This window comes from Scleropages formosus, chromosome 19, assembly GCF_900964775.1.
Source record: "Scleropages formosus chromosome 19, fSclFor1.1, whole genome shotgun sequence".
NCBI lineage: Eukaryota > Metazoa > Chordata > Actinopteri > Osteoglossiformes > Osteoglossidae > Scleropages > Scleropages formosus.
This window is the reverse complement of record NC_041824.1, coordinates 16,337,033-16,352,692: the sequence shown is the minus strand read 5'-3', so window position 1 is coordinate 16,352,692 and position 15,660 is coordinate 16,337,033. Positions and strand designations below refer to the sequence as shown.

Genomic DNA, 15,660 nt, shown 5'->3' with positions numbered 1-15,660 from the left:
AGCCCAAAGACATGTATCTCAAAAACCATATAGAAAAATATATGTATTTATTCCTGTCACAGAGTGCGCAGGGGAAATGGCTCAGCGCCGCACGTGTTTTTAATTACGTGCTTTGAAGTGCTTTACATTTTTTTCCTGAAATGATCTTCTCAATGATCTAAAGACAGAGTTCATCATATTTATGGAAGATTGCAGAGACAGTACGGACCGTTATAGCAACACCGGCTCCTTCGATTCACGTTTCAAAGTTTTAAGTTTGTCATCTATCACTTCCATTGAGAATGATTTTTTTTTAGCTTCCATCTGGGCCATGACACCCTTGAAAGATTTTTTTAATATTGATAATATAAATTCTTTCAAATGCAAAGGATAAATAAGGACACAGAGGAGCAGCTGTGACTCAAGCTGCAACCAACTGCTCTGCCGTGTAGAGGCGCTTACCTGCAAGACGCGTTTCTGCCAGCGGTACCGATTGAACTTGTACACACTGAAGTTATACTGTGAAGTGCTGTCCACCTGGAGTGGCAAGAGGAGAATAAGTCGTACAAAAGCTGCAGTAAATTTTACTAAACCACCAGTATTTCTCTACTGATCCTATGCTGGAAAAAGTTGAGCACTTCTTTATTAACAAGTCTCATTCATTGAGACAGGTGTTCATGTCTGCATTCCTGCGAGAAGCACATTGCTTACATCAGATCAGATTTATCCGTACCCTTCCCACACTGAAAGAGGACAATTCATTTTGTGAAATCATCCTCTTGTGAGAATTTCCATGTGTAAGGGTTTGAATTACCATTACATATTTTGGTAAGAAAAATAATTGTTTCCCATATGAAGAACAGAACTGTAATATTAATTAAAATCCATTCATCCATCCATTAACTGCTTGTCCTGGTCAGGTTGCAGGGGTCTGGAGCCTATCCTGGAATCACTGGGTGCAAGCCTGAAAGGGGTTACACCCAGGATGGAGTGCTAGCCCATCGCAGGGTTAACTAAAACACCAAAATAAAAGGTATTTTTACATATTGCAATGATAAGACTAAGATATTTTATAGGTTGTCTATTAATTTAATTAATTTTAATTCATAATGATTAATATTAATATGAATTAAATTATTGATATTTTTATTAATATTTCATTAAATTTTAAAAGAAAATAGTTTGTCCAATGCAGAGTTGCACCCCACAAGCATAGGGTGTGAGGCAAGGTACACTATGGATAGAAATAAATTGACAATTTGCCTCACAAATGTTTATAATATAGTTCCTGTGATCACTGCACATGGCTTTCATTCTGCAAAGCACAAGGACACTATGATGGTACCATGTAGCAACATGAATGAATGTTTGACACTAGATCATCGCTTGATTGTCAATCCATCCATCGCCAACAACCGCTTGTCCCAAAGCCTTACCTGGCAACACAGGGCACAAGGCCAAAGGGGGAGGGGACACACCCAGGACAGGATGTCAGTCCATCACAAGGTACCCCAAGCAGGGCTCAAACCCCAGACCCACCACACAGCAGGCACTGGCTGAACCCGCCATGCCATGCCACACCGCACCACGGCCCCTTGATTGTCAGTTTAATGTTTTATTTATCCTACTGTAAGGGTATTTTATTAATGCCACAGCAGCCTAGGGAGGCAGTTCAAACCCACTTGCCCACAATGTTCTCATGAGGAAACCCTTGATTTAACCATTCCCCAGCAGTGGGAAGGTAGACAACCCTAAGAAGGAGACCACAGGGAACACGTTCAAGAAAGAATCTGTTTCGTGGACCTTCCCCGTGTGAAGCTCCTTACTGGTATCCCTCCCCAGTCACTATTTCTGCAAATACCACAAATAAAAGCCCATACCTTCAGTCTGTCCTCAGTCCTGCTGACTGAAAGGATGCTGTGTACCACAATGACTCGGATAAATGTTACATATTTATAGTTTATTTTTATAAAGATTCAAATAACTCGGGTTTGAATCCCTGCTCATGCTGCAGTAGCCTAGAGTAAGGCTGAGTTGAATTTAATTTATTTTTATAGTGTTCTTCTCATACAGTGACAGAAAGCACCAAAGAAAGGATCAGAGACATAATATTAATAAAAGGTTAACTATACATTACTGTAATAACTATGTTATTAATGCTGAAAGTAAGCCAACTGGCCACAGAAGAAACAAAACCGCCAAGAGGAAAGGGAAATAAAAAATCCTCTGGGGCTCCAAGATTCATATCTTAAATTGCTCCAGTAAAAATTGCCCAGATGTATAAATGGGTAAATATTTTTATGAAGCTTAACATTGTAACTTGCTTTGGATAAAAGTGTCCAAGTAAATGATCAATTCATAACGTTGAATCTGCTGTTTCAGCTGTGAGATTAGTGACGTTAATCAATGGTTATGATTGGTGGAGACTGAAATAACAAGCAGTTCTCTCATGTTGCCTTGCACTAAGCATAATTCAATTTCAGCACACAGTTTAACTCATCACTAACTCACTCACTAACTTTGGTTAACCTCTTGTTTTTGTCAGGGCCACGGCGGTTAGGGTGTTACCCCGGAATCACGAGGCTAAGAGAGGTACACACTGGATGTCACTCGAGTCCATCGCAGGATGGTTTCATTCGTTTATTGTATGCTATGATTTTCTTAAATGAGTTTTAATTCCAGGATTACTTTGTTGTCATGTTGAATGGCTGTTCTGAAACAGTAACCAGGGATAGGAATGGTGCTGTTAGGAATCACCTGCTTTGGTGCTGAAGGCTCGCGTGTGTGGTTGTACTGTTTATTATGCCCTTGTCCAAACCACAAAAAGGACATCTGAAGTTAGTGGGGAAATAGCCAAACTGACACCACTGAGGGACTGAAAACTGCTGAGTTTGAGTTATAAAGTGTGTATTTTTGTTCTAGTGATGCAGAAGTCTGATGCAAGCCATTGAACAGAATATAATATCTGATCTGACAGTAAAATGACCGCATAATGGACAAAATGCTGTTGTACTGAATAATAAGCCTGTTGTACAAAGAAAGTGTATATATAGCACTGCTTGAAAGTATGTGAACCCCTTGTGTCCCTTAGTTTTAACACGAAATGATAATTTAATAAGAAGCGGTCTTTCTCACGTGACATAATATGTGTGTAATGACCAATTCCATATGTTGGCTTAAGAGCGGAAATCATGTGTGTAGTACAAAAAAATGGAAGTAGTGCAGGAGCAAAATTAAGTGAACCCCAAGTTGCATTGTTTAAACCAAGTAAGTAGAATCAGGTGTGTAAATCATAATAATTTATTTATAAGTTTATTTTTAAATTGTATACAACAATAATGACCATCACTGTAGGGTTCAAATATTTTCAAGCAGCACTGTATTGTCATAAGCTGTTTTCACAGTTTTTTACTGTACAGCACATCATTTTATGGGGTTGACTGATTATTTTATAATTAATATTCAAGACCTCAGGAAGCTACTTGCATTTATTTTATAATTAATCAGTTAGAGTGCATACATTACCTGTTTTTTTAATAGAATATTATCATCTGTACAAAAAAGTTCATTTGATTAAAAACCTTCCATGGAAAGTTCAGGAAAAACACAGTCAAAAAAAAAAAACATACAATAGGACACTGTATAGTGGAGCAATAAACCGCGGTGAATATGCACCAGCGACCAGCAATCAAACACTGGCACAGAGAGCAATGTACACTGCGCATAAATCAAGCTAAGCTCATAATACGTTGGCAATTCAAAATTTACTTCCTCATTCACATCTCACAACCCCTTTTCACCTTAAACAACTAGCTCCATTAGTAGTGACATAATGAAACTAATCAGAAAGAGACAAGGTTCCTGTTCGCTGTACCGAATCGCCCGCAGAGAACAGGCTCTTTTCCATCATGCCCAATCCCACCCACACACAGAACATAAAGTCAAGCCCTGTGGCTCATCTGAGAACAAGTCCTTACGTCTGCAGCCGAGCGGCACGTCTCCTCTCTGGCCTCTTTCAGGGCGTCCTCAATGCTCAGCTCGCCGTTCTTCACCTTGTGCATAATGCGCAGCTGCAGCTCATTGCTGAGCTGAGGAAGAGAGGGCGACAAACACAAGGAGATCATCACACAGGCCAATCTCTGAGACCATTCCTCTTGTGCTGCGGGACACTTTACACTTAAGGGCACAACGTATTCCATGACGACCTCCTCGTGGCAGTATGACCTGGTGGCACCGGGGTCAAACCCATGCTGATCACAACCTTTATTGTGGGCTTGGTCACAGTGACCATACAAGTAGCTCATTCCTCACCGATTACACGGCAATTACCTTCCATCTGAAGTCTCTTCTTTTCAAATGTATGTCTTATTGCAGTATGTTTGATCACGGTACTCACTTTGACTTGATACCCTGCTGTGTAAATGAGTAAATCACTGTAAAATTGAATATCTAACACTGTAAAATGCCTTGGACAAAGGTATCAGCTTATTATTATTATTATTATTATTAGTAGTAGTAGTAGTAGTAGTAGTAGTAATAATAATAATAATAATAATAATAATAGGGTCCAATAGTGGCTCAGCTTCAGTACTGTATCTCACCGAGTTCCTATTTCCAGGTTCCAAAGTGAACTGAGGTTGACAAGAAATTCAGGAAGAAAATGTGGTTCCTCAACTTGAGATCAAACAGTGTACGCTTCATGGAGGAATGCGGACTTGCAGTCAGTGTAGTAACCTTACCAGTCCCTTATTGTGTTGCCCTGGTAACGATGCCATAGTCCCCCCCCATCACCACCACCACCACCACCACCACCCATCCAGCTAGTTTACGCCGGGTATGAGAGTTAAATATAAATAATAAACAGGTGGCTCGCAATTACACTGGTTTTGATGTAAGAAAGACTAATGGAGTGTAAGGACAGTGTAATTATTAGATAGATAATTTTTTCAAAGACAGGAGCGGAGCGTCACGTTGTTGTTCCATCACGGCGCGTGTCTGTCTCGCTCCTACCTGCGGCACGGTGCGCTTGTGCTCCGCGGGTGCGCTCATCATCATCATCGTCGTCGTCGTCGTCATCGAGTCCTCATCGAGTCCCCCAGTCCTGCTCTTTTCACCTTCGGAAACGTAAAACTTGAGTTGAACGGTATCAGTTTTCTTTCTTTGTTACGTGAGTTTTTGTGTGGGTGTGTGTGTGTTGTTTTTTCGAGAAGTCACAGCTCAGCCAACTTCCTTCTGTGAAGAGAACAACGGGAAATGAGCGATGGAGGAAGAGAGCGGGAGCGCTCACCTGGCGCAGGTCTCACACACACACCCACACACAGTGAGAGTGAGAGTGAGAGAGAGAGAGAGAGAGAGAGAGAGAGCCCCAAACTGGCACTTATATTTGTGTAGTGCTTATTTAATATGGTTTTATGGACTTTGCCATATCTTTATTTAAATAAAAAAAAATTAAAACCGACAATACGACAGCACGCGTCGTCCTTAAGCTGCGCGGGAATTATGAATTCCGAAAAGTTCGGAAACACTGCTACTCCCGACGTGTTCGAGTCCGTTTGTCTGACCTGCACTACCGGCTACTGCCCTGCAGGGGGCACTGCTGTCCTTCTGTATGTCGCTCTATGAGCCGTTATGAATGGAAAACGACCTTCTGTCAGTAATTGGTTGTTCAAGTGTCAGGGTCCTGGTAGTCTGGAGTCTATCGCAGAAGTACAGGGCATGAGGCAAGGTACATATTTATTCGTTCTATTAATTCATACTATTTGACAGATAAGGCAGTGCAAGTTTATGGAGCAGATATATGATATCTGGAGAGAAGTGTGTTTCGAGACCCTTCTTGAACGTTGAGAGGAACTCAGCGGTTCTGTGAGGGAGGGACCTCATTGCTGCACATTGGAGGCAGAAATGAGAACCTTTGGGCTTTTGATTTTGGACCTCTTATCCATCGGAGTACCAAGCAGCCAGATTTAAGGGGGTTTAAAAGCCTGCAGGAGTGACAGAAGTCTGAAATGACTGTATGAATGTCTTTGAGATGCAAGTTGAAGACACAGAGGAGGATCAGTGGAGTGTTGGAAGGGAACTCAACAAGATATTAAAGTCATCCAGGAAGCAGCCAGGGGACAGGGTGGGATGCCATTCCATCAAATGGCAATCGCACACATTTGTTATTATTATTATTAGCAGTAGTAGTACTATTTTAATAACTTTTGTTGCTGTTGTTGTTATTGGTGGTTGGTTGGTTGAAGTTTTTTTCCCAAGACCACCTACAGTGTTTGGGTCTTAAAATACAAAGGTGTTTCAACAGTCACAAGACAACAAGCAGATGTTCCCAGTTCAGGATGATTGGCAGAAAACTGATCTTGACCATAAAATCAATTTTGGTCTGGTCTTGACATAATCATTTCACAAAAGAAAGTTATGAACAACAGAAGACCAGCCTAAAGTCCAGTCAATTTCTTATGAGCAAGGGAGGGTTATGAACAGTGAGAAAATATGACAAAGATCATGAGTAACACAGCAGATGAGATGTTTGTAGATAAACAAACATAAATATAGTATATAAATATATTAGTGAAAGCTGTACAGCATGACCACATCACTTTATGGCATGGTGTAACTGCTAACAATTTCTGAATAAGGTTGCAGGTCAGAAGCTGGAAACAGATATGAGCCATGTGTTCTGCTGTATGAAATATCTTCGGACATCTAAACTGGATATTGCAACTCACATCAAAACTATGCCATTCATAAGCCTATTTCGTGTAAACTATATTATGCCACAAATAAAACACTTAACAGCATCAAGTGCAAAATTTATTGTTCTTACACTTCCCTCCATCTTTTTCATATTGAACAGGACTCCTGCAAATGCACATCAAATTTAATGACACAGAGTTACTTTTTTCAGTGTATGGATTTCAGTAATTTTCCATTTGGATAGCACAGTGTGTTAAGATGGTAATTTTTCATTATTATCTACTATCATCACAATGAAAAAATCACAGGGATCTTCACAGGCATTGTATGGAGAACCACTTTGCTATTTGATAAGCAATTATTTTTTCATAAATTTTCGACTATGCATGATGATCAATGGAACAGGAAATAAAATACATTCCATGTTCACTCAGGGTTACCAAATAAGTCGACAAGCTCCGACAGCAATCCATCCGTTTCCAGCGGACACTTCATTCTTCTTCTGGGTTTTCCCCACACAGGTACTTTTCATTCACTTCAGCACAATATCTCATCTGAGGCTGTTACCAGCTTATTGTTACCTTGTAGCTGTGTAAGCACTTTGCTTGCCTTGTATAGAGCTATCCTTGTAAGTAAGATAGATAGATAGATAAATAAATAAGTGGTTAGCAACAGTGAACAAGTAAATTATTATTACAGAATAGAATAGAATAGAATAGAATAGAATAGAATAATAATTATTATGTTGGGGGTGTGGTGGTGCAACGGGCTTGGCCAGCTCCTCCTTTCTGGTGGGTCTAGGGTTCGAGTCCTGCTTCGAGCGCCTTACGATGGACTGGCATCCTGTCCTGGGTGTGTCCCCTCCCCCTCCAGCCTTATGCCCAATGTTGCCAGGTTAGGCTCCGGTTTATTGAGACCCCACTTGGGATGAGTGGTTTCAGCAAGTGTGTGTGTGTGGGGTAATAATTATGTAGAATTTTTACAAGTGCTTCTGTGCAGTTGTAAAAAGCCTGGCAGCATATTAGAACTCTCAAAGGACATGGGATCAACTCCCACCTGTTGCTGTGGTATCCTTGAGCAAGGTGATTTTTTCCAGAATTACTGCAATAAAGAAAACCCAGCTGTGTATATGGGTAAATCACTGCAAGCTGCTTTGGAGAAAATTTTCAGTGTGATAAATGAGCATAAATACAATAACACTACAACAATAATACTCCCTGCTTGAGGGAGGGGACATGACAATGATGTCACCATGCAGGAGGCAAAGAAGGGCTCTGATTGGTTCCCGTACCTTGTCATTCCTGTTCTTAGCCACGCCCCCTTCTGAAGAGGCCCTGATCTTTTGAGGAAGTAGGTTTGACCCCTGCCTAACAAACCTGTTTAAGACAAAGCTGCTATGCAGCTGTCATTTTCTACCCGGACAAACATCACATTATCTTTTGCTCAACAGAGGCTTTTTGTTTTTGAATTCAATAAAAATTTCCTGATTCACCAATATTTCATTGCTACTTGGGCAGCGTGGTGGCACAGCAAGTATTACTGCTGTCTCATAGTGCCTGGGTGGTGTGAGAGGTCATGGGTTCGACCCCTACTCAGTCTGTGTGGAGTTTGCTGAACTAGTTCTTCTATGATGGCTTGAAAGTACCTTAGTGGTTGCGTCTCTGGCTTGAGTTCTTATCCAGCCTTTTCCACCTTAGTCCATTCAAGATGTATTCTTCTTCTTATGTCATCGAGAAGTGACAGGAGACAATACAACGAGATTCAAACGTCTAGAATCCGGAGGCATCCGTTGCCTTTTTGTGGGCGTTGTGGCACAGCAGAGCCCTACCTCCATTGCTCCATACGCAATGCTCCGTACGGATGGCACGGCGGCACAGCAAGTAGCACTGCTGTCTCACAGTGCCTGGGGGGGTGTGATAGGGTATGGGCTTGATCCCCACTCAGTCTGTGCGGAGTCTGCATGTTCTCCTCGTATCTGCATGGGTTTCCTCTGGGTGCTCTGGTTTCCTCCCACAGTCCAAAGACATGCTGTTCCCCCATAGTGTGTGAGTGACAGAGAGAGTGTGTTCCACTGATGTATGGATGAGTGACCCATTCTAAGTAGTGCATCTATCAGTGTAAGTCACCTTGGTAAATAAGGTGTGTGGGCTGATAACACTACCCAGAGCTCACCGGAAGTTGCTTTGAAGAAAAACATCTGCTAAATATGTAAATTTCACTGGTACAGTTCAGGTTAAGCACAATGTATTGCTCAAGGGTTCAGTCTTACAAAATAATAGTTCTGTACTTAACCACTATGCTGCCAGTTCTTCATATCATGTTTCCTGTCATAATTCATGACAAAAGCGTAAGTATCTAACATTATAGAAGTGTTTATGAATATTGCATAGGACCTTCAACATAATGCTACATACTATTGCAACCAGAGTTTAAATATTATTTTCCTTGTTCAGTAGGATAAAACAGTTGCTTTATATAGCAATAAAACAATTCACTGTAAAAACACTTCTGTCATAGACACTGAAAATGCTGAAAGAAGCTGCTCCTAATTTTAGATATTAGTTTCTCTTAGCAGTCTGTGGTCAGGAAACTACCCAAAATTTTTTTTCTTTGTGTTTCAGTGTCTGCCAGTGCACAGCAGGGCTGTAATAACAGTGCTCTTACAGTATTTATAATTCTAATAAATTTTGCTATAGAGTCTTCTCCAGAACACATATATTCTGTATGGTGAATTAAATACACACACACATTTTCTGAACCGCTTGTCCCATTTGGGGTTGCGGGGAACCAGAGCCTAACCCAGCAACACAGGGCGTAAGGCTGGAGGGGGAGGGGACACACCCAGGACAGGACGCCAGTCTGTCGCAAGGCACCCCAAGCGGGACTCGAACCCCAGACCCACTAGGGAGCAGGACCCGGTCCAACCCACTGCACCACTGCACCCCGCTGAATTAAACACACACACACACACACACACACACACACACACACACACACACACACACACACACACACACACACACACACACACACTTTCAGAACCGCTTGTCCCAGAGGGGGTCACGGGGAACCGGAGCCTACCCAGTAACACAGGGCGTAAGGCCAGAGGGGGAAGGGGACACACCCAGGACGGGACGCCAGTCCGCCCCAAGGCACCCCAAGCGGGATTCGAACCCCAGACCTACTGGAGAGCAGGACTGTGGTCCAACCCACTGCACCACTGCACCACCGCACCCCCTGAATTAAATACATTTAGATAATAATAATAACTGCTCAAAAAGACTGAAATCTGAAATCACTGTACCATAGTCCCCTAAGCGGAGTTCTGTAACTATTGTGGAGTGTATTTTAGAGGGCATGAATGGACATTTATGGCACACCTGATCACGGCGGAGGTTGTCTCGGCAGGCACTGGGGATCTACATGATGCCTGTCTCTAGTAGTTCCTCTGTGGAATTTCCTGCTCGTCTGGAGAAATTTTTTTTTTGCATCTTCACATACCCCCCCTGGGATTAAAGAAATCCCCGTCAGATCAGTGAAGAACAACCTGGCCTGAGCCCAGCTTTTTCTGTTCTTTCCGGACCTACAGCTAAGCACGATGGCTTTCGCAAAACATTCAAAACGTCCGCAGCGGTCTCTCACTTCCCCTCTTCTTCAGAGTTCTGCAACATGTAGCAGTTTCACACAGCTAATGCGTTAACAGTGATCATTTTTATTAATTCATTCATTTTTCAATCCACTCATCTGGTTTAAGGTTACGTCTTAGTCATACTACATATCTCAAGCTCTGAATTCAGAGAAATTTAATTTCCTTTAATTGCAGGTGCATCTATTTCCTCCATTGCTGAAGGAAAGGAGAAGTTTTTAAAAAAAAAAAAAAAAAGAAAATAAAGAACTGATTACTCCTATTGAAAAAAGAATTGTCAAAAGACATGTCCTAATTCGAAAGTTCATACCTGTTGAAGTTACACAAAAGGCATTGTGTGACGACAACAAGTTAAATATACAGAGGAAAAAATAACCCACATCTCTTTTTGTATCACGCTCACATGATATTCATGTAAGAACTGTAATGACGTCAGTACTTCACAATATATCACGATGGTAGTTCTTTTCCAAAAATAATTTGCAAATAAATCACTCACTTTTCAAAAAATCAGCTGACAACATTGTTACTTTGTAAACGGGCAACCAAAGTTAATAGGCTTTGTGAGGAAGTGAAAAGAAATATAGAGTACATATTTGTGTATTGTACATTTACGTATTATGCATTTATGACACCAATCTAACAACGAACAAAATGTGTCTTGTCTAGTTTAATTTGAAGGGACATATAAAATTACTGATTAAAGTGAACTCCATATTGCCTGGAATATTTCTGGGATTCCTTGAAGTCATGTGATTCTCTCTCTCTCTCTCGCTCTCTCTCTCGCTCTCTCTCTCTACAGTATTTTGATACAGTCTTTGATATGGCCTGCAATTACAGTTATGACCAAAGCAGTATTTATTCTACATCAAAATACAGATGTTGAGCAGACAATAGTAAAAATTATGTATTTGTATGACTTCCACCACTCTTATATACACATCCCTCAATTCTTTAAAAAGTTTCATAATTTTTCACATTACACAGTTAATCTGATTATTATCACTGCATCCCAGAGTGTCCGACTACAACCAGAATTCCAAAAAAGTTGGGATAGGATGGAAAATGCTCATAAAAACAAAAAGGAGTGATTTGTAAATTTCCTTTGACTTGTATTCAGACAAAAATGGTATAAAAATTAGGTATTTCATGTTTGACCTAATCGGCTGCATTGTTTTTTGAGTATATACGTGCGTTTATTCTGAAACTGATGTCTGCAACACGTTCAAAAAAGTTGGGACGGGGTAATTTAAGACTAGCAACAATGTGACAAGTTGAAATAACATGGTGATGTGGAACAGGTGAGGCAATCGTGTTACAGTATATAAGGAACCTCCAAGAAAGGCCTAGTCCTTCAAAAGCAAGGATGGGTCAAAGCTCACCAATTTGTCAACAGATGCATCAGCAAATAATCCAGCACTTTGAGAACAACTTTCCCCAAAGACAAATCGGTAGGATTTGGAGCATTTCATCCTCTACAGTGCACAATATGATGAAAAGATTCAAGAATCCGGTCAAATCTCGGTGTGTAAAGGGCAAGGCCAAAAACCACATCCGAATGCACATGATTTCAGAATAAATCTCAGAATAAATGTACTGCATAGCTTCAAAAAACAATGCAGCTGATTAGATAAAACATGAAAATACCTTGTCTTTATACTGTTTTTGTTTGAATGCAAGTCAAAGTAAATTTACAAAGCATTCATTTTTGTTTTTATTTGCATCATACTCTCCCAACTTTTTTGGAATTGTGGTTGTAAAATATTACACGCAAATGCTATGTTCTGTGGAATATTGACCAAATGACTAACACTAGATGGAACTGATTGGAAGAAGGTCTACTACAAACAGACTTTGGCACTCTATAATAGACACACACACACTTTCTGAACCACTTGTCCCATACAGGGTTGTAGGGAGCCAGAGCCTAACCCGGCAACACAGGGCGCAAGGCCGGAGGGGGAGGGGGAGGGGACACACCCAGGACGGGACGCCAGTCCGTCGCAAGGCACCCCAAGCGGGACTCGAACCCCAGACCCACTAGAGAGCAGGACCCAGTCCAACCCACTGCGCCACTGCACCCCCCATCACCCTATGCTAGAGCATAGTAAAATTAAGCAGTTTATTCTTCCGTGGATCAATAAAGAGTAACCAAACAGGGCCGCAGTGAGCTTCATCACATGAATTAATTTAAAAAGAGATTTGTATGCATGTACTTATAGTATGTGTGCCTGTCAAAGTGCTATACCAGACAGCCTGGCTATTCCCCTCTCTCCCATGAGGATGCTAAAAGTTTTTCTGAGAAAGGCAGATTTGACGAATGATGCAGGGAACTTGTTAATTTAACAAAACAGATGTCCCTTTTGTAGAGAATATCTTTGGCCTCAGAAGGAAACACATCTTTGGGGTCCTTCCTGTTTCACAGAAACCAGTTGGGCCTTTTTTAGTCAGCCTTTTACAATGACTGTGCAGTTGTGTCAGAGTCTTGATTTGTTAAACAATCTGTTCTCTGGTTATTGCACATACCGTCGCATTCATAAAGTCTGAGTTACATAAATGGACAGCAAAGGAGACTCTTTCATAGCTTCCCAGATGATCAACACAGGGTGCCGTGATTTGATTTTAAAGCTTTCCTTGTTGTTTTCCGTACTTGTGTGCAGCAGTATTGCAGTTCTAGAGGCGGCACCTTTAATGTGGCCAAGTGTCATGAAGTCCTCGAAAGGAGAAGTATCTTCTTTCCTGGGTTCATCTGAGAGCTTAGGGCACCTGATGGATAGTTTTCTGTTTGTTTATTCAGGAAAGCTATCGATGGATTCATTTTGTTTTATTCTTTTTTTTTTTAACTTAAATCGATCAAACTGGACAACTCGGTTATTTTGCCTACATCCTCGGCTAAGAGTCTGGGAGTGATGATTGACTCAAGTCCATCTTCTCTCAGCACATCGAAGCCACAACCTGGTCCTGCAGATACATCTCGCGTAACATCCGCAGAATCCGTCCTCACCTCACAACTGACTCTGTCCAACTACTTGTCCAGGCCACGGTGACATCCTGTCTGGACAATTCTAACTCTCTCCCATCTGGCCTTCCCGCTACTGCCATCAAACCTCTGCAGGTGATACAGAACGCTGCTGTCGGAGTTGCGTTTGACTTGCCGAAGCGTTCCCATGTATCTCCTCTACTCGTTTCTCTGCGCTGTCTTCCTATAGCTGCCCGGATCACTTTCAAGACCCCGGTTATTGTCTACAAATGCATCAATAGAGCTGCTCCCAGATATCTACAAGACTAGATCAACCGCTACATCCCGACCAGACCCCTTCGCTCGTCTACTTCCGCTCGCTTCGTGGTCCCGTGCACGAAAGGTAAAGCACGGAGGTTCTCGGTTCTGGCTCGGTTGGAGTGGAACGACCTCCCCCTCTCACTCAGAACTGCTGAAACTCTGTCCACATTTAAAAAGGGTCTGAAAACTCACCTCTTCCAGACTCACTTCGCCCATGATCTCTTAAGTTCATGCACCATAACTTTATGATCCTGCCCCGATAAGCCTTTACACAGCTGCTACTCCTGTATTCTACGTAAATGTTCGTGTATCTCAAAAAAAAAGAAAAAATTATAGGAAGGTGATCAGGAATCGTCTATTCTGAGTTTTATGCAGCTACTTGTGTGATGAATATTGGTGCATATGGTGGAAAGAAATAAACTAACTTTACTTAATCGCACGTCTGCAACTATGTTTGTCTTTCTCCTAATGTAGCGCACAAATCGTATTCTCTGGGATGTACGTCGCTTTGGATAGAAGCATCTGTTAAATCAATAAATGTAAATGTAAATCAGAGTTTTATTACTGTTTTTCTCTTTAGAACTTCTCTGTTAGTTAAGGTTACTTTTTGCCTTTATGAACAGCACAGGGTTACAGCAACATACAGGTAGGGACAGTATGCCAAGAAATTGTAAATATTTTCATGTACATTTGTTCATTTTAAAGCGATCAAAATATCTCTTGAAGTGTTAAGTGCACACTCCACATCTTATAAATTATTATACTGTACAGTAGGCTGTATTTTCCATTTGAGGGTTCTCCTTTTTTTGTTTGGGATTTTCTGCATTCCAAGGATGTCACCCTTGCCTCAAGTCCAAGTATAGTGATAGGTTGGGGTTTTTAGGTCTTTTTTAACTGGGAAATTGTAAAAGTTCCCTAAATTATGTAACTGACAAATAATCATTGGTCAACCAGTTAAACTGAAACTACTGATGAGGTCAGTATTCTCTCCATAAATGTTATATAGAACTTTGGGAAAAATATTTTGCTTAAGAGAAGGTAAGGTACTTTATGGTTTTAAAGAGGTTCCAGTAGATCAGAGGGTGTGTGTTGTGTTACACGCATACAGACTGTGGTCAGACTGCTTTGGGCATTTTTACCAATTCCACATACACTTAGATTTACATTGACATTTACATTTATTCATTTAGCAGACACGTTTCTCCAAAGCAACGTACATCTCAGAGAAATACAATTTGTGCATTACATTAGGAGAAAGAGAAACATATTTGCAGACATGTGACTTCTTTACACAGCCATCAGACTGACCGAAGTGGCCGTACAGTTTTATGGAAACAAAGCTCTAACTCAGGGTTATAACAACAGGGTCCTGGCAGGGATTGAAACTGGCAGCCCTTCAAATGACACATCTGCATCCTCTTCCTGTTTTACCTGCATGGCAATTCAGTGTGTACCGTTTTATGTCTGTTTTATGTCTGTTTCATACGGCCCAGTTATGCGTCTTGCTATGTCTAGCTTGTCATATATAACATCTCAGATATGTTCTACAAGCACTTGTTTTCAGGCTGGGTTATGCCCACTCCCATCTCCAATTAAAAATATTTTTTTTCGGTATAGTAGCTGGTGTACCAGTGGTTGGTGCTGTTGCCGTGCAATCCGAAGGTTGTTGGTTTAAATCCCACCTCACTGCTACAGACATTTTATAGCTAATAACTTCATTAAAGCCCAACGAAACTGCACTTTTTTGATAGCTAAACATGTATTGATCCAAACTTTAATTAGCAAGGTAATTGCCCTTCCATTAAAAAAATACCCTGTAGTAAACCTGAGTAAATCACTGCAAAATTGCTTGACTAACACTATAAGCAGACTTTGCCAAAGCTGTCAGCCAAATAAAGGTTTACAATATAATGCAAATTCATAGTGTAAAAAAGATCACAGCTCAAAAGAACATCTTCGAGAACATCATTGGTGTGGATGTCAAATGATTAGGAGTTTTTCAAAGAGCTGTGTTTCGGCGCATTTCCTGGAAAAGAAGAAGCTTGGAATTACAGGCGCAAAG

General features: G+C 41.1%; 1 protein-coding gene across 1 annotated transcript in view; it reads right to left on the bottom strand.

Moving 5' to 3' along the window:
* Positions 1-5,224, bottom strand: part of LOC108939235 (formin-like protein 13) — a 38,638-nt gene extending 33,414 nt beyond the window's left edge. Inside the window, exons 1-3 of the mRNA XM_018760394.2 lie at positions 4,990-5,224; positions 3,957-4,067; positions 442-516 (exon numbers count right to left, since the gene is read on the bottom strand). Coding sequence (XP_018615910.2) covers positions 442-516; positions 3,957-4,067; positions 4,990-5,055 — 252 coding nt within the window. The 5' untranslated portion in view covers positions 5,056-5,224. The remainder of the gene's footprint in view (positions 1-441; positions 517-3,956; positions 4,068-4,989) is intronic.
* Between the last annotated feature and the right edge of the window lie 10,436 nt (positions 5,225-15,660).